General features: G+C 37.9%; 1 protein-coding gene across 1 annotated transcript in view; it reads right to left on the bottom strand.

Annotated features, from left to right (window-relative positions):
* Positions 1 to 20,597, bottom strand: part of LOC133423039 (collagen alpha-1(XVIII) chain-like) — an 82,546-nt gene that overhangs the window by 28,851 nt on the left and 33,098 nt on the right. The window contains exons 3-8 of the mRNA XM_061713127.1: positions 17,126 to 17,367; positions 15,995 to 16,165; positions 13,078 to 13,209; positions 4,291 to 4,365; positions 3,361 to 3,453; positions 1,074 to 1,200 (exon numbers count right to left, since the gene is read on the bottom strand). Of these exons, the coding sequence (XP_061569111.1) occupies positions 1,074 to 1,200; positions 3,361 to 3,453; positions 4,291 to 4,365; positions 13,078 to 13,209; positions 15,995 to 16,165; positions 17,126 to 17,367 (840 nt within the window). The remainder of the gene's footprint in view (positions 1 to 1,073; positions 1,201 to 3,360; positions 3,454 to 4,290; positions 4,366 to 13,077; positions 13,210 to 15,994; positions 16,166 to 17,125; positions 17,368 to 20,597) is intronic.

The following is a 20,597-nucleotide window of genomic DNA, read 5'->3' as shown; positions in this document are numbered from 1 at the left end:
TTTCTTTATAATGTTGTGGTATTTTTGACCAGCTGCCTATTTGAATGAGCTTTGTGTTGTTGTCAACGAGACCGCCGAGTCTATTCTCTGTTATAGAGCTCAGAAATGATGTTATAGACCGCTGTGTCTATATCTATCTAAATAGATTGTGTAATTTTAGACCAGTTATGGTTTTTTTTGTATTTAAATTGTATCAAAGAATGAACTGAGTCAGTCCGTGACTATCTGAGTTTTCAGCTCCATGTGATTGACAGCTGTCAGGCCTCTGTGTCTGTGTGTGTGTGTCTGTGTGTGTGTGTGTGTGTGTGTGTGTGTGTGTGTGTGTGTGTGTGTGTGTGTGTGTGTGTGTGTGTGTGTGTGTGTGTGTGTGTGTTTCTGCAGCATAGGCCTATAGGCTTGGCTCAATAAAAGTGAGAATAAATGTAGTTGATGGGTAGGATGAGGTGTTGTTGAACGTTAAAATGACTATCATAAGGCCCATGGAGAATGCTCCGCCCCCAGACAGCTCTGCCCATATGCAGCAGTAGAGGAGCCCGGGTTCAAGTATTTATTAAAAGTGCTCGAACCTCGTTACAATGTCCCATCCCGCGCTCACATAAACCAGTCCGTGGTAAAATTAAAAATACTTATGCACAAGTTAAATGTTTTATTCTATTTATTTTACACTTTAATAAGAGATGCTTTTTAGTTTTGTAGCCAATTGAACAAACTTTAACTTTCAAATGCTATGATCAAAATAAAGGAAGAAAAAACTCGTCTTATACATTTGGGACTTTTTGTATTTTTTTTCCCGTTGTACCGAACCCGTACCGAACCCGTACCGAACCGTGACCCCTAAACCGAGGTACGTACCGAACCGTGACTTGTGTGTACCGTGACACCCCTAGATATTACTATATTATTATGCTATATTTATATTATATATTAATAAATAAAATAAAAATTGAATGAAATGTATAAATTATTGAATATATTCAAGCTTGAGACTTGTTTGAAACAATAAATCTGCTAAATAATGTATATTTGCTGCCTTTCAGACGGAGCTGATGTGAACAGAATATTTGTGTTCTTACCTGTTGTTGTGGACGTCTCCGTCTCTTGTCCAGAACTCTCCTCCATGTCTTCGTCGTCACTCAGCGAGCCCTCGGTGGGGGGAGCTCGGACCGGGCTGGTGTAAGTGGGGTCAGGTTCAGGAAGGGGCTGTAAATCATGATGGAGGGGGAAAAAATCTGTCATCTTTCAAAAGAATGAATAAAAGAACTTGCTAAGATCAAATGTTTTTAGTCGTGACAACTTGGAATATATTTTTCATGCCAAAAACACAGGCTACAGTTTTCAAACATGCAGTTGTTTGCTTGCTGTTGATTTGCACTGATGATGCAGAAATGAGTCAAAGAGCAATTTTCTCATTTAAATTTTGGCACGAAAGCAAGCAAATGTTTTCACTTTGAGCATAAATGCAGTTAGTTGGCAGGCAACAGCTCTTGTTGTGTGAAACAGCAGACTGTAAACAGTCATCTTTTAATTACAACAATCCCATCTACTGAAGTCAAATATATTTTATATTTTTGACTTGTAGCACTGTCATTACCAATGATTAATATGCAGTAACAACTTCTCATTTTTCAACAACTTCTATTCCCCTTTTAAAATAATGCTGAGCTGCTGAATATTTCTATTCAAGCCTTAAGGGCAAATCTGAAGTACATCAGTCATGCTCTGTGGCCACGTTTCCAGCAAGTGTGTGTGTTTTTATGCTGAACTTGTTGAAAAATGTCCCCCTCGTTCATGTAAGGGCTGTCACAGGACAGATTTAAATCAATCACTCTTCGGGAAAGACAGAGTTGTATTACTTTTTCACTCAGTCTGTGTCTGAGGTTTGAAGTTCGAGATATTTTAAATCAGAACAGCAGATCTTGCAGAAACAGTGTAGAAATAATAGATTTTCCCTTCAGTCTCCATCTGATGTGTTTTGGACTTGTGCTACCATCTGTGGCACACACTTTGTTTTGCTTTGTTTGTCTTTTTTTTCATTTTACACACGACTGTTTTGTTGGATTGTAGAAGAAAATGAATGTACTGTTAACCAAATGTTAGAAATCAAGCTCAAAAAGCCTGATACAGCTGAGGTTTCTGTGATGTCATAGACACATCTTTGATTTTTAACCGTGGTATAGTCTAGGTCAGGGGTCGGCAACCCTAAATGTTGAAAGAGACATATTGAACCAAAAACACAAAAAACAAATATGTCTGGAGCCGCAAAAAATGAAAAGTCTTGTATAAGCCTTAGAATGAAGGCAACACATGCTGCATGTATCTATATTAGTTATAACTGGGGGAAGATTTTTTTTTTTCATTATGTACTTCGAGAAAAAGTCGAAATGTCGAGAAAAAAGTCGGAATGTCGAGAAAAAAGTCGAAATGACGAGATTAATGTTGAAGTACAATCTCGAGAAAAAAGTTGAAATGTCGAGAAAAAAGTTGAAATGTCGAGATTAAAAAAGGAAAAAAGAAAAAAATAGGAAAAAAAGGAAAAAAAGAAAGAGAAAAAAGGAAAAAAAGGAAAAAGGAGAAAAAAAAAGAAAAAAGAGAAAAAAGGAAAAAGGAAAAAAGGGAAAAAAAAGAAAAAAGAAAGAAAAGAAAAAAAGAGAAAAAAAAGAAAAGAGAAAAAAGGAAAAAAAGGAAAAAAGAGAAAAAAGGAAAAAAAGGAAAAAAGAGAAAAAAGGAAAAAAAGGAAAAAAAAGGAAAAAGGAAAAAAGGGAAAAAGAAAAAAAGAGAAAAAAAAGAAAAGAGAAAAAAGGAAAAAAAGGAAAAAAAGGAAAAAAAAAGAAAAAAGAGAAAAAAAAGAGAGAAAAAATGAAAAAAAGGAAAAAAGAGAAAAAAGGAAAAAAAGGAAAAAAAAGAAAAAAGAGAAAAAAAAGAAAGAGAAAAAAGGAAAAAAGGAAAAAAGAAAAAAAGGAAAAAAAAAAGGTCAAATATTTTTGAAAAAGCTCCAGGGAGCCGCTAGGTTTAGGTGTAATAACAGCACAAACATTTCCCCTGCTTCTCCACTGTGTGATCTCATAGATTTACAACACGGCAGAGTTGGCGGGGAGCATCACCGCGCTCCAGCCTCCAACAGGACTGCACAGATAAGAGCTGTTTTCTTTGGTTCAAGTCCAGCTCAGTTAAAAGTCAAAATACCAGGACAGTGTGCAAATGTGTGTGTGTCTGTCTGTCTGTCTGTCTGTCTGTCTGTCTGTCTGTCTGTCTGTCTGTCTGTCTGTCTGTCTGTCTGTCTGTCTGTCTGTCTGTCTGTCTGTCTGTCTGTCTGTCTGTCTGTCTGTCTGTCTGTCTGTGTGTGTGTGTACATATACACACCATGGTATATTCTCGCTCCTCCACAATCTTCTTCACTTCATCCACTCTCTCAAAGTCGTCATAATCATCATCACCGCTCCCGTATCCAGAGGCCTGGAGGCATCATGGGAGCAGGGCAACAAAACAAACAAATAAACAGGAATGAGAAGACAGACATGGAGAGAGACAGATAAATAACGCTGACAGACAAATGCCATCTGAGTTCGGGCAGCGGGATGAGAAAATTGAATGAGGAAACGGGCCAAAAATGTGTGTAAAAAAACAACTTGTACGGTTCCCACAGTCTCTGTCTAGATACTGAGAATAAACTATGACTAATCAGTGAAAAACAGAAAAGTTTACAGAAAAAAAGAGTCACAATTTAATAGAGGCAAAGATGTTTTCTATTTTTATAGTGACCTCAAGGTAGAAATCTCAATAAATTCAACATTTATGTTGTATTTTGATCATATAAAAACTGCAGCGATACTTGAGAGAAACAGAACAGGACTATGGGGGACTGATTCAATGAGAAACAAATTAAAAGCACCAAAAAAAATAAAAAAAAATCATGTAATGAAAGCAACTTTTACAACCTTTTTTTTTGTTTAATGGGGAAAAAAACTCCTGCAGCCTGTTTATGGTTCACTAAGAGCTTAAAAGGTAACGTATTTGCTGGATTTCTCTTTACACGCATTTAAATCAGCATCAGGCCGCACTGAGTTAAGACCTCTCACCGAGGCCCACAGGCTCCGTCATGATGAAACACGGGTGCAAGCGGGGATTTATTATTTTATTTCATTTATTTGAGGGAGGGGGAGGCATGTTTATAATTTTCTGCAATGACCCTTTTCCACCAGCAGAGGGGGCGAGAGTGCCATGTTTGAAGACTTTATTGTGAAAGATGTTCAGAGCAAAGTTAAAACTGTGGATGTTTTCATGTAAACTCACATAAGGATCGTCCTCCTCGCACTGGTCTTCCGGGGCGGTGGGATCTGACTTCAGCAGCAGCTGCTGGATGGAGCCCTGAGGAAGGGAGGAGTCAGCTTTAATACTGCATGACGACTTCGGTTTATTTCGTGTCATTAAATTTAATTGAAACTTAGAGACCATTTCTCCCACACCAACTCTGTCTCTCCTCATCGGTTTGTCTCTCTCCGCCTCACCGGAGCACACATGATTTGGTTCATACAGAGCTGCACAGATTACCACAGAATATCAACAAACTGCTAAAACATCTGTCCTGAGAACGGATGAATTTCTTCCTTCACTCCAAAGAAAAACCACCTCAGAGTCATCACTTTAATATTAACACTGGCAAACCTGACGTCTTGTCTTGCTTAAAACGCCTAATCTGGGAAGCCATTTGTTCCAGCAGTTAAAGTAATGTTTAACTGTGATAAAAGCTTTAGTATCAGCTCATCATGCATTAGAGTTGACAGATTTAACAAGTGGCCAAGAAATAAAATTCAGTTATTCCAAGAAATATTAGAGGTAACTTTAGCTCACTTAGAATAATTATTTAAATCATGATTAAAAGTTTGAAAACAAAGTGAATTTGAAGCTTATTGTGTTTGTTTTGAGGCGCAACACAAAAAAATGAATGAAATAAAAAGAAATAAATTAGAATAACTTCACAAGAGATGTTACGATTAACATAACTTTTCATAGGCCTCTGTAGAAAAGTAAAAGTAATAATGCAGACACACAATTGAGCTGGTTGTCAGGGGACCTGTCCTTGGATCAGTAAATACTTACTGAAGGCATTTTCAGCCAAGCTCATTGTTATTTAGATCAGGCCAGAAGACAAACATCTGTTTTTAATTAAATTAAGCACAGCTTGTGAAATTAAACATCAGTAAAGAAGTGAGAAACAGAGCTGGGGGGGAGAACAGAGAGAAAGAAAAGGGAATGGGTGGATGTGGACAGCAGCCGGTCAGCAAATCATAGACGTCTCTGATTAGTTCAAACCACCACCACACGGGTGAAAGATTTAGCTGAAATTGCTTTAATTATAAAATATCTAAATGTGTGGAGGAGTGAATGTGTCCATCTCCTGCAGTCTGATTGACATATCTCACTTGCAACAGCTTATTAACACACAGAGCTTGGTCTGTGACACACACGAGTGAACCTGGGGGAGACAGTGATAGTCCAGGGGCCAGACCAGATATCAGTATCACTCAAGGTGACACAACTTGCTTATCATTTTTGAAAAGATCCATGTCTATAGATGATATTTTGGTATGATAACCCTTCCTGAGTGGCAGCTGGATCATAGTTATCAGCTCATGAAGTTAAAACCCCCTTCAGAAAATTACATTTTAGATGCTGCTGCATATCCTGGTTTAGACTCATGTACAGGAAATCTGTCAATGTTTCACAATATTGTCTTTGGTATCATTTTAAAGGGGAGCTTTTAAGCATTCATTCAAGCTAAGATGTGATACATTTCCTAAATCCTTATGGTCCAGTTTTTGTATTTTGTGTCTCTGTTGTTCCTAGATGACACAGGGCTAAAAGATAGTATATCATTTAGGCGAAAATTGTGTAAAAATGTGTGTTGTTTATAGTTGAAAGAGCTGCAGTGACCTCTATGTTGGTCAGAAAGATTCACATCTTAGCTTGAATGAATGCTTAAAATGATACCAAAGACAATATTGTGAAACGTTGACAGATATCCTCTACATGAGTCTAATCTAGGATATGCAGCAGCATCTAAAGTGTAATTTTCTGAAGGGGGTGGGTAACTTCATGAGCTGATAACTATGATCCAGCTGCTACTCAGGAAGGGTTATCATACCAAAATATAATCTACAGACATGGATCTTTTCAAAAATCATAATTAAGTTTTGTCACCTTGAGTGGTGCTGACAAGTGAAATTTTGGGCTCTGGCCCATGGACTGTGTGTCAAAAAGGAGATTTTTCTAAGTTGATACAGCGATTCAGCTGCAACTTAACTGTACAGTCATTACATATTAAGGACAAAAACATCTCTTTGGTTGAGAATGTGTATTTGAATTATGTTATTGTAAAGTCAAAACTTTCAACATGACCATGTCCTGTTTCTGTTCACCCAAGTCTGTGAGCTGCTCAGATCTGCAGGTTACCGTGACCTCACACGCCCAGATCTGCAGTTATCCAGCTTCCACATCGTGGTGCTCCAGCGTACCATGCACGTGGGTAGCAACCAGAGGTGTCAAAAGTATTCACATTCATTACTCAGGTAGAAGTATAGATACTAGAGTTTAAAAATACTCCTGTAGAAGTTGAAGTATCAACTCAAGTTTTTTACTCAAGTAAAAGTATAAAAGTACTGGTTTCAAAACTACTTAAAGTATAAAAGTAAAAGTAATGTAAGGGGGAAAAAAGCCATTAAGGACAAAAGCCATTGAAAATAAATGTATCTTAGTATAATGCAAATATATTAAAGAACCATATATGTGTACTATTGAGCATTAACATGTGTTTCAGAGAGCAGGAGATATGATGACTAGTTACCTATAAGTATTGTAATGGTGCAAAAAGTCAAACTTCAGAGGCATGTTATCATTTATCCTAACCTTTATTGGAATGTACATCCAAGTTTAGTTGCAGGAATCTGAGGGAACGGATGTAAGAACAAAACTGGACAAGAACATCTGAAACAACCACAACCTAATTCACAATTTAACTGGATAGTTTTTTTTAAAGGCCGAAATGAAATAGAGTAACGAGGCTGTTTTTAAAATGTAAGGAGTAAAAAGTACAGATAATTGCGTGAAAATGTAAGAAGTAAAAGTAAAAAGTCGTCTGAAAAATAATTACTCCAGTGAAGTATAGATAACCAAAATTTCTACTTAAGTAAGGTAACGAAGTATTTGTACTTCATTACTTGACACCTCTGGTAGCAACACCAGTTTTATCAGAGCCATGACCCATGGAAGAAGCTTGCTACCCGCAGTAAAGCCAGCTGCCGTCAACAGATAGATGTCTGAAGAAGAGGTTGACAAGGGAGCTGTGGTCGTGCATCTTAGTGGGATGTAATTTCATTAAGACCTCAAAAAGTGGTATCGACTTTAAAAAAAAAAAAAAAAAAAAGGCAGAATGTGTCTCATTTGCACTAAAATCCAACTCACTTTTTAATTCTCACCTGAAAACCTGTGTAACTGTGAATGAAGAAAGTCTGTTCAAGCGCCCCTCTCTGGGAGAAGCTCATCTCCTGCCCTCATAAAACAACTACAGGCATCTGTTCTGGGTGTATTCAGGCTACACAGATGGAGGAGAAGCAACCTCCAGCTCGTGATTCAATCAAAAGACGTGTTTAATACGATGCTGCGTGAAAATAACACAAGCCATGCTCTTTTTGAAGACGTAAAACCTAAACGTTGCAGTTCTTCTAAGGTTATAAGCCTATTTGTCTCATTTCATCTGTTTCTCTAATCAACTGAAATCTGAAAACAGAAAAATATGGAAAATAATTCAATTCAACATACTTAATTTATCCCTGAAGGGTATTTAATCAAAACCTTTGATTCAATTAACGGCACAAATGACATGAAGGGGTTCTTGTGAGCACCCATTAGGGACAACTAAGCCCTGTCAAGCTGGGCGGCATCTGGACTGAGTCTTGACAGCCACAACAAAAGCTCGGCTTTCAAAGTAATGCAATTTGCTCGTTCTGTATTTCATGTAAATCACTTGTTGTATTTAGTTCCATTTCAAGTTCGAGTTTTGGGGGGGAAACTCTACAATCATTACAGAAGAGACGTAAATGGGTCAAAGACGTGACGCTTACTTTTTCTGTCCGATGGAACTTTTTACCTAATAATAAACATAAAAATGAATAAAAAATATAACATGTATGTCTAAACGTTCCTTCTACATGTGCCCACTCTTATTTTATTTAAACATGTTGGTTATTGGTCATTTTCTGCCATCTGAAGTGTGAAAACATCATGTGGGGTGACCGTCCGGCCTTGACTTCTGTTTGGACAACTGGTTTTAAATCACATTAAAACAATTTAAAAATAATGCTTGCCCTATTGGGCATACTTTCAAACTTGTTTTAGATTTATTGACAAAGTTATGGAACATTTGTACACACATTTCAATCATAATACACAAACTTATCTTGTCCGAATATGTTCATTGTCTGAATTATCATCTGGGGTCAGGTGACCATGAAAAAAATACAATTGAGGGACTTTTATATTGACAATCATCTCAAAGAGGATGTTGCATCAGCCAGTTACTCCATGAGGGTCCCAGAGAGACAACCTGCAGGTCAGCAGTCTCTCTCTCCTTTACAAATAAATCCTCTTTCTAACTGCTGCAGTGTATATGTCACATTTGGATATCATGTGGGGTGACCACCCTAAAACTGTAAATAATTCGTTTTATTTGCAAATCTATATTTTGAAGGTAAATTTGTTAGTGATATGTGGTGAGAAGTAGCTAGCTTAGATCATATAGCTAACTGTTAGCCTGTTATATTTGATTAAACTGGAAAGCATCATGTGGGCCACCAGTCATGTGGGGTAACCACCAAATGGCAATTCTGTATCAAATTCAAAATTGAATGTCTATCAGTTTTGGTTCAAATATAAATTATTGGTATAGCATGCATAAGTGGATACACCTTGTACACATTTTAAATCAGTTTTATGAATTTTACAGTAAGTAAGAGGGTGACACTGCCATTATGGATAGAATGTATTTAAAAATGGTTTTCAAAAAATGAAAGGAAAAATGTGTCTATCTTTCTTGAACAGTTAATTTAATTACTGATACTTATTAAAATATAAATTTTGTTATGGAAATCTATTAATTTTGAGATAAATGGTCGCCCCAAATGACGGTTTAAATGTTTAAAAACACTAAAATACCTTTTTTTGAAGTTTTCACATACATGTATGTGTACACTACATTTCAAATGTTTGGAAAATGGCCAAAAATATCTTTATTTTAAGTATTTTAAAAATGGGCTACTCAAAGGCCTTATACGTCTTTGACCCAAATACCGTATTTTCTGGACTATAAGCCGCACCTGAATATAAGTCGCATCCACTCTATTTAAAAAAAAAAAAAAGATATGCAAGCCGCAGATATTTATGTTGTTAGATTAGATATTTACTACATGTACAGAACCATTTTGAACTGTAAATGATGTACATGTTTGTACCTAAATAGATCCTTTCCTTTCCTCGCAACTTTGCTGATTAAAACGGGACAGAACCAAGAGAAAATAACCTTTATTTATTTAACTATTTATCTGTTTGAAATCTGCTTCTACCTACTTCTATCTGCTAAAGAAGAAGTAGCGTATTCTTCTTTGCATTTATTTTGTCTTAGTTTTGATTCTAATTCTGGTTAGAGCGCCCCCAGCGATGGAAGAAAAATCCACAGAATAGCCGCACCTTTGTATAAGCCGCATGGTTCAAAACCTATGAAAAAAGTAGCGGCTTATAGTCCAGAAAATACGGTATATAAGATCTCCAGTCACCTGCCATTTTTGCACCACTGAAATATTCCCATATCTAGTTGAATTCTTCTCACCGCTTGCATACGAGAGGAGAGTCTCGGTACATAATTTGCTGTCAACAGCATTATCAACAGACGGGCACGGAGGAGCACTAAAATGTCAGGGATGGCTCAGGAAAAGGTTAAGCATCTCTAAAGTACTGCTCTGCGCTGCGTTTACTGGCAGCCTCCATGTTGAGGAAAGTCTAGTTGCCACAGTAGCAAGAAGCAGGAGCTCACTCTGGCTCCCGCTGGTCAAATATGTGTTCAATCACAGCGTTAATCTTCCATTTCTCTTCTATTTTGCTGATTCACCACCATTCAGGTTACAAATGGAGACAAAACAAGGAAAGTAGTTTTAAACTGTGGAAAAAAATAATGACAAACGGCGAGAAAACTCAACTAGGACTTATTTAAAAAAAGAAAACAACAAAAAAAACATTTTAACAAGAAAACTCATGCACACATGCACTTGCTCAGCAGATAATCTGAACGTTCATAACAGTTTACATGTTCTCCGTCTGCCATGTCTCTGACAGAAACATGCAGCAGCTTTACAAACATCTCCCAACACCCAGCATAAGCTGCGTTTCATCAAGTCCAAACACGGGTGAATAAAGTCAGAGTGGGAGCGTTTTCAAGCCTTCTTTTGCTTAGATATTCTTGTGAAGTGCTTCTAACGCTGCATCGTGGCTGTTATTGCTCTGTGTGGAGGAGGATCTCTGACAACGCTGCCAATTCAAACACCGAGCAGCTGAACAGACATCACTACTGGTCCTCTTTGTCTGAACGAGGAGAAAAGAGATGAGGACTTTATTAAAGGAGGTGGGAGAGTAATGAAAGAGATGGAGGTTATTGGCAAGAGAGAGGAGATGAAACTCATACATCCTACAGATGGGGTCACCAACTTCTGAGGGTTCATAACTTGCAACAATACATGTTACATATGGATGCCTCCAGCTCTCGTAATAATGTGAAGGAGAAGAAAAAGAAGGAGGTAGGAGGGGTATGGGATTTAAAAAGGTCAGTGGATGAAGCTGAACCAGTTGGCACTTTCTTCAAAAGCCAACAGCGTTAACCCAGATCCACACCCACACCGACATGAAGGCTGTTTTAAAACATCTGGTCCAGATGTGCTGCAGCATAAACGCTCAACAACCTCCACCTATGGTTGTAAACAAACATCAAATCACCGTACACTTCACACCTGCATCTTTGTGTAAATGAGAAGCAGAACTGTGGTTGCTTAGTTACAGAGAAAAAGCACCAAGTAAGATCAGAAATGGCAAAAAGCAAGGCCAGATATGTTTTGCTTTCACAAATAATTAGATGGAAATATTACTAAACTTGTATCAAAGGTTGGGATTAACTGAAAATCAGACTAGCAAACCAGGAGACTTATCCGTCGCCAGGGGTTACCGCGGGAATGGAAATGGATTATCAACACAAGAAAGATGAAATCAAACCAAGAAAGCAGCTGTGGGCATCTTTTTGGCCAAGTATTAACAAATCCACCCGAGTTAACGTCATTCACATTATCAACAAAGCCCTAATCACATAAATGAGGAAGATCTGATGGATCCCAGAAGACACGTATGCAGTTTCTATCTGATATGATTAAGGCCTGAAACCAATCAGGCTACATCCACATTTATTTTTGATTCACCGCTCAAACTTGTCATACCTGACCTGTGCTGCATTTCAGACACTTGTTATGAGAATATGTCAGTTGATCTTAAACTGAAACGATTAACCGGCCAAGGTGATGTTTTGCACGGTTATATATAAATACTTAACCTACTAGCACAGACGAACACAGCAGGTCTGTTGTCTTTCTTGGGTTTTCTGCGATTGATAAGTGCTGATAGAATAAGTCAAAGGCCTTCTGCTTCTCTTAGTTTAGTTCCAGGAAATATAAATACACAGATTTTATTACATAAATATATTTACATAAATATTCACGTCCATGCAGCTTTGGCAAATTATCAAAGCTAAGCCTCAATGTCAAACTGGTTCAAACTTGTAGGAAAACAAATTTGATCTCAACTGAAAAGAGTCTAAAGACTTCTTTTTCTGACGGTCTGTTAAAGTCCCTATAAAAGTAATATAATCTAATGTGGTCCATCAAAGCAAAACGGTTCAAAATCAGCACAAGGTTGCCATTGAAATATATGAAATTAAATCAATTTAAGATAAAGTATAAGAGCAGACCATTTCTTAAATGTTAATGGTGCCGCAGAGAGGGATCTTTGGTCTAAAAATCAGACTATGATGAAAATATGCACATCAATTTGTTTTTAAACCGCTGTTCTTTGATTCCTGCACTGGAAATGAAACGGGTTCATCATTTTAACATTTTAGCTCATCATGGAAAAACGTTAAAAAAAGGTAGAACAGGAAAAGAAGGGAAGAGTTTTGTTGTTGCTTTTTAAAATCAACTTTTTCCTCTTATTTTCCATCCTCAAGTTGAATTCCTCAGAAAAAAAGAAGTATTGGCAGGTTTCCTGACATGAACTGAGGTTTCCTCAACAACAAAGACATCCCAACACTGGTTTCAATAAGGCATTTGAAGAGATGCCAGACATTTTCTGCTCAGATTAATATACGCTCTTACATACGGTGCACCGTTGACTGAAACTCTCTTAACCCCACCCTATTTCCTTCTCATCGTTTCTTCTCTTACACTGGGACAAACAAAGCCTTTCTTTGTAGTGGAAACCAGAAAAATCACAGGTGAATGGGAGACAAAGCTTGAGCATTCACAGGTTTACTTTCATTTACAAGATCACAAACCAACATCTCATCCTCACTTTGCTCTCCTGCTTTACACTATACTATTCTTACATTGATAAAAACTACTTTACATCTTCCATTTGTACTCGGTTTAAGCCATTTAGGATGAAAGACCATCAGCCTTTTTCCAAACATCTAAATCACGCACAGCTCGTCATTTATGAGCTCTCACAGGACTGCGGCGGTCGTAAAGCGGTCAACAAAGACGTTTGTGTTGACATCTCAAATGTGAAGAAGATTTCTGCCCAAACATAACGTCTGTGTCTGCAAACAGCTCCGGGTTTCATACCGATCCTGCACTCACTGATCCCCACCCCACTGACATCAGGAGCAATAAACCAACCAGGCTGAGAGCCTTCATGAGGGTCTGACAAAAGACAGAAGAGGAAAATCCTGAAGGGGTTTTTGTTTCGCAAGAAATCAAGAACTGAATTCAGACTCACCACAAATCTGGGAAGACCCGTCCCACCAGCATTTCCTACAAAGATCCCCGAGCTGGCGTCGAAGGTCAGGGGCTGAGCACTCCTGGTGAAGGCCACTTTGTGGTATTCCTCACAGTCCATGTAGAGACGCACCTGCACGGAGGGACGAGGGCACGTGCACAGTTAAACATATTCATTACAAATATGCAATCAGAATCTGATTATTGATTACTACGCTCACACAGATCCACTTTTTCTAAATTCTCATGTTATTCAATTTTATGATTTGTTTTATTATAAAATCATGCAAATTATGTTCAGAGCAAAATCAAAATGCTCCCTGACACAATACAGAGGTTATTTTCAATTCAGGAAACTCTCTATAGAGGTGTCTGCAATTTCACTGTACAAAAAGCTAAAAAAAGGAGACGTGTCTCCATTACTGGAGTTAAATTCTGGAATGATGCCAACATAAATTTAAAAACATGTCATTCTCTTTTGGTTTTTAAGAAAATGGTTTGTAAAGCTATTTCTGAAGCTTATAAGTGCAATTGACTATCTGTTAATGTTTCTTTGCTTTTCTATTGTTTCTTTGCCTTTTGTTGTTTCTTTGCTTTTCTATTCTCTTTTTGGTTTTCTGGAGGTCGGTAGCCAAAAAAAGAAAGTTGATAATCTAGGAAAGGCTTTTATAAGCAGTTTGCTTCAGCCTATGCCTTTTCAGTCATTGTTCAACACATGATTATTGGTTTTGTATGAAATGTTAATGCTGTGCACAATGGGTTTTTTTTGGTGTTGTATTTTGTGTTGTCATTTATTTTATGTATTTATTTAAAGGTTTAGATTGCAGGGACAATGCACATTAATAACACATTTAAACCAATGTAAAATGTGCCGGAATTAGCCAAAAAGGCTATTTTGCATCCGCTGTCCCTGGACTGGTATAAAAATAGTCAACCTAAAAGAAAGAATTGTTAGATACAATCAATAAAACATTTCCGAATAAAAAGGCTATATCAGAATAGAGATTAAGAGGAAAACTAAGCTAAAATACATAAACACACAGGTTAACATAAGCTCAACAACAGACAATTGCTACACACGAAAACAGAACAACATGAAGCAGCAACAGTAACATCAACATTAATAACACAAGACACAATAACACACTAACAGGCCAAAAACAAACAAGACAAAAGCACTAAACACAGAATAAAAAGCCATGCACAAAAAGCAACATTATGACTAGACAAACTAATAGGCAACATGACAGGTGACATCAGACAAACACCGACAGGCAGGGCAGCAAGCCAGGAAAATTACGCACTAAAATTCAATGTTGACAGCCTTGACCACTAATTAACCACTTTTTTAAATAAAATTTAAAAGAAGAATAATTTGATTGGTTTCTAATCTCAGTTGGTAGTATGTCATGACTGAATACATTTCATTCATTCATTCATTCATTCATTCAATCTGTTTTGCTATTAGATACGCTGCAACATGACAAGCAAACCCTCACATACTGGTTCATTAGGCAGGTTGTACATGTAAAGGTAGTTTCCTCAATATTGTGTTGTATTGCGATGCTCTGTGTGTTTAAAGGTCAGAGACTGCATCTAAAAAAGGCTGAAAATATGCATTTGGCTGCAGTCTCCTTTGCAGATGACCCCTCTTTAAGTTTTACGGAGCTCACATCCCCTTCCCTTGGAATGCTCTCTGGCCTGAACTAAAATTTCCACACGTAAAAATCATATTATGAGTCAAACCGACCCAGTACCATATACTGCTGGTGCAACTACAACTACAAAACCAAAGACCAAATTGAAATCTTCAGTCTCGTATGCTATACATAAATTATATCTGCACTATATCAGAGTGTGCCTTGAGACGCGCTGAAGAACTGTGTCATCGCCCTGTGAGCAGGTGCACATTAGCATGATGGCATATGTCACTTTGAAAGCTTTGCTGACATAGCTGCACAGCAGCTTTTACATTTAACATATGCATTTATACACGCCGCCCTCATCCCTCAAATGAATTCAACTTGCTGTTTTCATTAAGTGGAGATGACCTTGCATGAAAACACATTTGCAGTGGGAAATTTCTAGAACAGGATTAATAAAGTGTGGCAGGAAGTGATGTCGACAGTTAGATCAACACCACCAAATATAGTGAGAACCAAATTCATGAGGTCCAGGTTTTGCTTTTTTATTGGCGCACTCTAAAGTTTTGTTATTTGCCAGACATCCTTTCTCCTGCTTCTAATTAAAATAAGTGACAACTGACAACTAAAAATAAAGCACAGACTGAATGTGGAAGAAGAATGGAGTCATTTGTCATCATTACAAGCCAGTTGATTGCACACAGTGTAATATCACTGATTACCACTAGGTGTGGACGCCAAACCACTTCTGGATCCTGCAGCATCACAATGAAGAGAATGTAATTGTTTCCCGTTAGCTCTTATGATGTCATCCACAGAAATCAGTACTTACAACCAGTGTTTCTAATAGCAGATGTCTATTTGGCCCCAAAACAAAAACATTAGAGGAGTTCATCTCTACTTTAAAAGTTTATACATGCATGTGAAGACACAAGAGTTCAGATACAACTGAGCACTGATGCATTTTTGAATCCAACATCTAAAGTTTGATGTGTTTTGATGAAGTCTGATGAAAATCTGGTACAGTTTTCTTTCATCCAGGGGTCCATATACCGAAATAAATAGATATTTAATGTTGAAAATTGGACTGGACTTGTAAATTCCAAACTCCTGCAAAGTATTTGTCCAAACAGCATTGAAACACGCAACTCAAACCTTTGGAATCTGTACAGACTAAGAGTGGCATCTTCAAACGCCAGCTCGAGCCTTCAAAGAGCATCACAGTGGTCGTGTCCATTCCGTAATAGTGTGGGTGAAATTCATTATTTCTCTTACCTCTGCACTCTGTACAGTCAGCGTGAATCTCGCCCATCTTCCCGTCATGTCTCCCATTTTAAATGAAGCTGCCTCTCGAGTCCCCCGCCGTGTTTCGGCGTCGGTGTAGTACAGTATGATTCTCTGGGAACCATCCTCCACTTCAGACAACGCCACGCCTAACTGCACTATCTTCAGAAACAAAGGTAGGAAACATTAGTACACGTTTTTTGTAGATATAGCAGGAACAATGAGGAGAATAGGCCAAGGGTGTAGGTTTGGTCTCAACATTGGTAGGGGCGATATAACAGCATAACCTGCATGTACTTTTTGCTGGGGACGGGACATTAATAAGACCAAACAGATTGGGTGAACGGGGGTCAGGGCTACATTTGTCACAAACATGAACCTAATTAATTGATTGGCTAAATGATCAATGCAAAATAAATCTGTATTGACTTATACTAACTTTCATGTGTATTGGTTCACCTGATACACGGTTCGATTCAAACCTTTGTTTTCAAAAACTACTTAAGAAACATTTTTAAAACTTCCAGAATATTCCAGGATTTTATTACCAATTTAAATTGCAATATTTGAACACAACTTAGATTATATTAACATACCCAATAAATGTATTAAGTGTACTTATTAATAATCTTTTAACTATCCAGAATGCAAAAAACATTTAAACATTTGTCTTAAGACCACTCAACATTGTCTGTCTAAATAAATTAATAAAATATAACTGAAAAAAACAAAAATAAATAAAAATGGAACCTTCATTCATGTTAAACACTACTGCTTTTGTCCACAAGCACAGCCAAACTCAAGTCATCAGCCAATCAAACGTGCGTTTGAGGAAAAAAATGGACCCGCAAATTCAGCAAGTGAAAAGGGGTAAATGTAAGTCTGAACATAATGAAAATAATTCACTTAATAATGGTAGGGTCAATTCTTTCCTTACAACATTTGGGTAGACAATCTAAATTACCTATATATCTGAACTCATTATATAATGCAAATAAGGTTGCTTAAAAGTTGGTGGGGACAATTTGAGCCTCCTGAAAAGTTGGTAGTGTTATGTCCCTACCGTCCCTATGCAAACCTACGCCCTTGGAATAGGCCCTAAACATAATCACAAGGCCTTACTTTCTGATAAGCATCGGTGATAGCAAACAGCACGCCGCCCTGCCGGGTTGTTGGCTTCGCCGTGACTGTGATGGCGAAGTCGTGATAGAACGGGTCGGGGATGAACGACTTTGTGAGGCGGCCAACATTGGCGTCCGGGCCGAAGCTGTAGGCAGGGTAACCCTCGAACCCGGTTACGAAGGAGACGGAAGGGGGGAGGGGGACGCCGATCAACTCCGTCAGGTCCAAGGCTGAGCCACGGTCTGCAGAGGACAAACACAGGAGGCAGAGAGAACGTTAACGGAGGGGAAAGGAAAACACATTCTACATCCTCTGAAGTCCACCGGAGGTCCCCATTAGCCTCCTGACACCTTCAGCAGAAAGATTAAGTGGAGCTGGAAGAGTCCCCAAACAAAGAGCTGTATAGAAACTCATTCATGTCACACGGGTAAAACGTGGTGAAGCCGCGTTTATTGACGTCTTGAAGCCCGTAAAGAAAAGCCCAGACTACAAACAGCATTCAGACTGATTAATGGCGTGTTAGCTCAACAGTAGTGCAGGGTCAAAGTTCAGTTACCCCCAGTACTCGAGTTGTAAAAAAAAAAATCAGGGGGGATGGTGGATTTTAGCATATGGGGATGGATAATTTGTGCTGATTACAAATAATATAATATATTACAAATAATAGCAGTGACCAAAACACCTGCAGAAATACTGCAGGAATGACATAGCAGCAGTTAAATGCAGCCTTCTGTAAGCTTTAAATATCCACTGGGCTTACATCAAATACATCAAAACACAACAATAAAAAACTGTTTTCTGAACTTATCAATATGACTCTGTCCTTCACAGGATAAGTAAAATGGATCACTGCAAAAAAACTCAAAATCTTAATAATATTTGTCCTATTTCTAGTTAAAATGTCTCATTTTAGTAATAAAATCTCATTACACTTAAAACAAGCGTCATCACTGGAAAAAACAACCATTTTCACCTGTTTCAAGTAGATTTTCACTTGAAATAAGTAGAAAAAGATTTTTTTGCTCGTAATGAGAAGATAAATCTTCAGATTTGGCAGATTTTCCTACTAATTTCAAGTGAAAATTTACTTGAAACAGGTGAAAATTGTCAAATAAGTTATTTTTTCTGGTGATGACTCTAAATGTTGAAATATCAGTAAAACCACATTCATTGATGAAATGACATAAGGGATGGAAAGGGGGGATGACAGTTTTACAGGGGGATGATTTTGACTGTTTTTATTTCAGGGGGGATGCCATCCCGCCTCATCCCCCCTCATCTCGAGTACTGGTTACTTTCCTGAGCAACTGCCCTGCAATAGGCAGGAAGACAACACATGGTCCGGTCAAGTCTTATTATCAGCAATATTTCAATTTGGAAAACTGTTTTGATTTTTAATTTGAATTTTTGATTCTGAGCCTCCAAGTGGGTTACAATCAAGCTTTGGGTCAGGACCCGAGTGTTTCTCAAGAAGTGAAAACATTTCACAGCTCAGAAGGTGTGGGTGTTAACATTCAAATCAAGCGTTATATTATCTTTTAATTAGTGTTCAGTTCCCCTTCACACTTTTCATTTTTCTCTCTGAATTTTTCCAGATCACTGAGCCCCTCATCCGTTCCAACCCCTCTCACTTCTGTCTTTAGGCATTTTGAAATTGGACATCATCTCGGATACACCCCATAAACTTTTGCCAAGAGACTGAGAAGAGGCTTCTGTCCATGTAACACCCTCACATATGTCGTGATATTCTGTAAAACTACTCTCACGCCTGAAATCACATCTGCTTGCTTTCTTAATAGCAGTCATGCACACACACAAGTTCCCAAGGATGCTAAAATGACTCTGCAGGGACTGTTGCTCTTCAGGATGATTTTCTACTTTTTTAACTCCCTCTCCTCTCCTCTCTTCGTCTCCCTCTTTCTCCCCCACACCTGGTTTTCCTTAATGGGAAGACCCCTGAAACAATGGCCTGTTCTTTCAGTGTGTATTAGCAGCAGGTTAGAGAGGCTGGTCATCTGGAAAGCATTAGGCTGGACTAATACACACATGCTGTGCAGCGGCAGCTCCTGCAAATGAGACTTACTGCGTGGCGTGTGTTTGTCTGCATTTAAAGGGGGAGCAAAGACACACACAAAAAAAAGAAAAGGAAAAAGAAGTTGGGCCAGACTGAGCCGGGGAGCACAAATATTAAGACTTCCACAGGTACACTGTTTAAGTGTGTGTGTGGCAAGGAAAAGCAAAGCTACTCACTGGGTGAGATGCACTCTCATTGGATTGAAACCCTGGAAGACTTTTGCAAATAAACACGAATGACCTTTAAATAAAACACTGGACGCAACTTAAACCGTTAAACTACAGCTCAGAGTAATCTGACAGCATGACACAGCAACTACAGGACTGTCTCAGAAAATTAGAATATTGTGATTCTTTATTTTCTGTAATGCAATTAAAAAAACAAAAATGTCATACATTCTGGATTCATTACAAATCAACTGAAATATTGCAAGCCTTTTATTATTTTAATATTGCTGATCATGGTTTACAGTTTAAGATTCCCAGAATATTCAAATTTTTAGGATATTTGAGTTTTCTTAAGCTGTAAGCCATGATCAGCAATATTAAAATAATAAAAGGCTTGCAATATTTCAGTTGATTTGTAATGAATCCAGAATGTAGAATATTTTTGCATTACAGAAAATAAAAGGACTTCGAATTTTCTGAGACAGTCCTGTAGACCGCTGCACTTGTGCTTCTGTGGTTTCAGCTGAAAAACAACTCGAAAAATGCTGAAAAATACCTGTTATAAGTCGTATTTTAATATATAGTTTAAGTCCATATTATTTATATTCTATATTATAGGATTTTATAAGTTTCTCATTCATTAAAACATTGAGATATCAACATTTTTAACAATTGGTCGGTCTTGGTTAAAGAAAAGAAATGTAAAAAATGTATTTAAAAAAAAAGACTTTCCTGTGGCCGTCTCAACTTTTTGGACCTGTGATTACGAAGCTGATACAGTGAAATCCAAGCAGTCAAAAGCAAACTTAGAAATATTTTCCAAGTGCTCTTTTACTCATTTCTGATTCCAAAAACAAAATCCTGGAATGAGGAATCGGCGAGTGGCTTATTGGCAGCTTCGCCTCAAGAGAAGAACTTTCACTCTATATTTATTGTGTGTTGCCTGTGATTAAGTCCTGCCAAAGCATGTCTGTCCAAATTCCCACTGCTCACCCCGTCACTTCTCTCCCTCTCTGTCTCTCTCCGAGTGTGACTTCATTGCAGATGTTTCTCAACTGGGTCACAGACTTAACAGCTGAAAAGATTGCCATGGAAACAACGATACAATCTGTGGTCACTCGAGTTCTCATGAAACAAGACTCCAAGAGGGACTTGAGGAAAGTGGCTTCATACATCATTCTGAACCACTTATCCTTGGCCAGAGAGCTCATTATGTTCAAGAAATGTAGCT

Source organism: Cololabis saira, chromosome 22 (genome assembly GCF_033807715.1).
Source record: "Cololabis saira isolate AMF1-May2022 chromosome 22, fColSai1.1, whole genome shotgun sequence".
In the NCBI taxonomy this organism is placed as follows: Eukaryota; Metazoa; Chordata; class Actinopteri; order Beloniformes; family Belonidae; genus Cololabis; species Cololabis saira.
The sequence above is the reverse complement of the archived record's forward strand: the minus strand, read 5'-3'. Positions and strand labels throughout refer to the sequence as shown.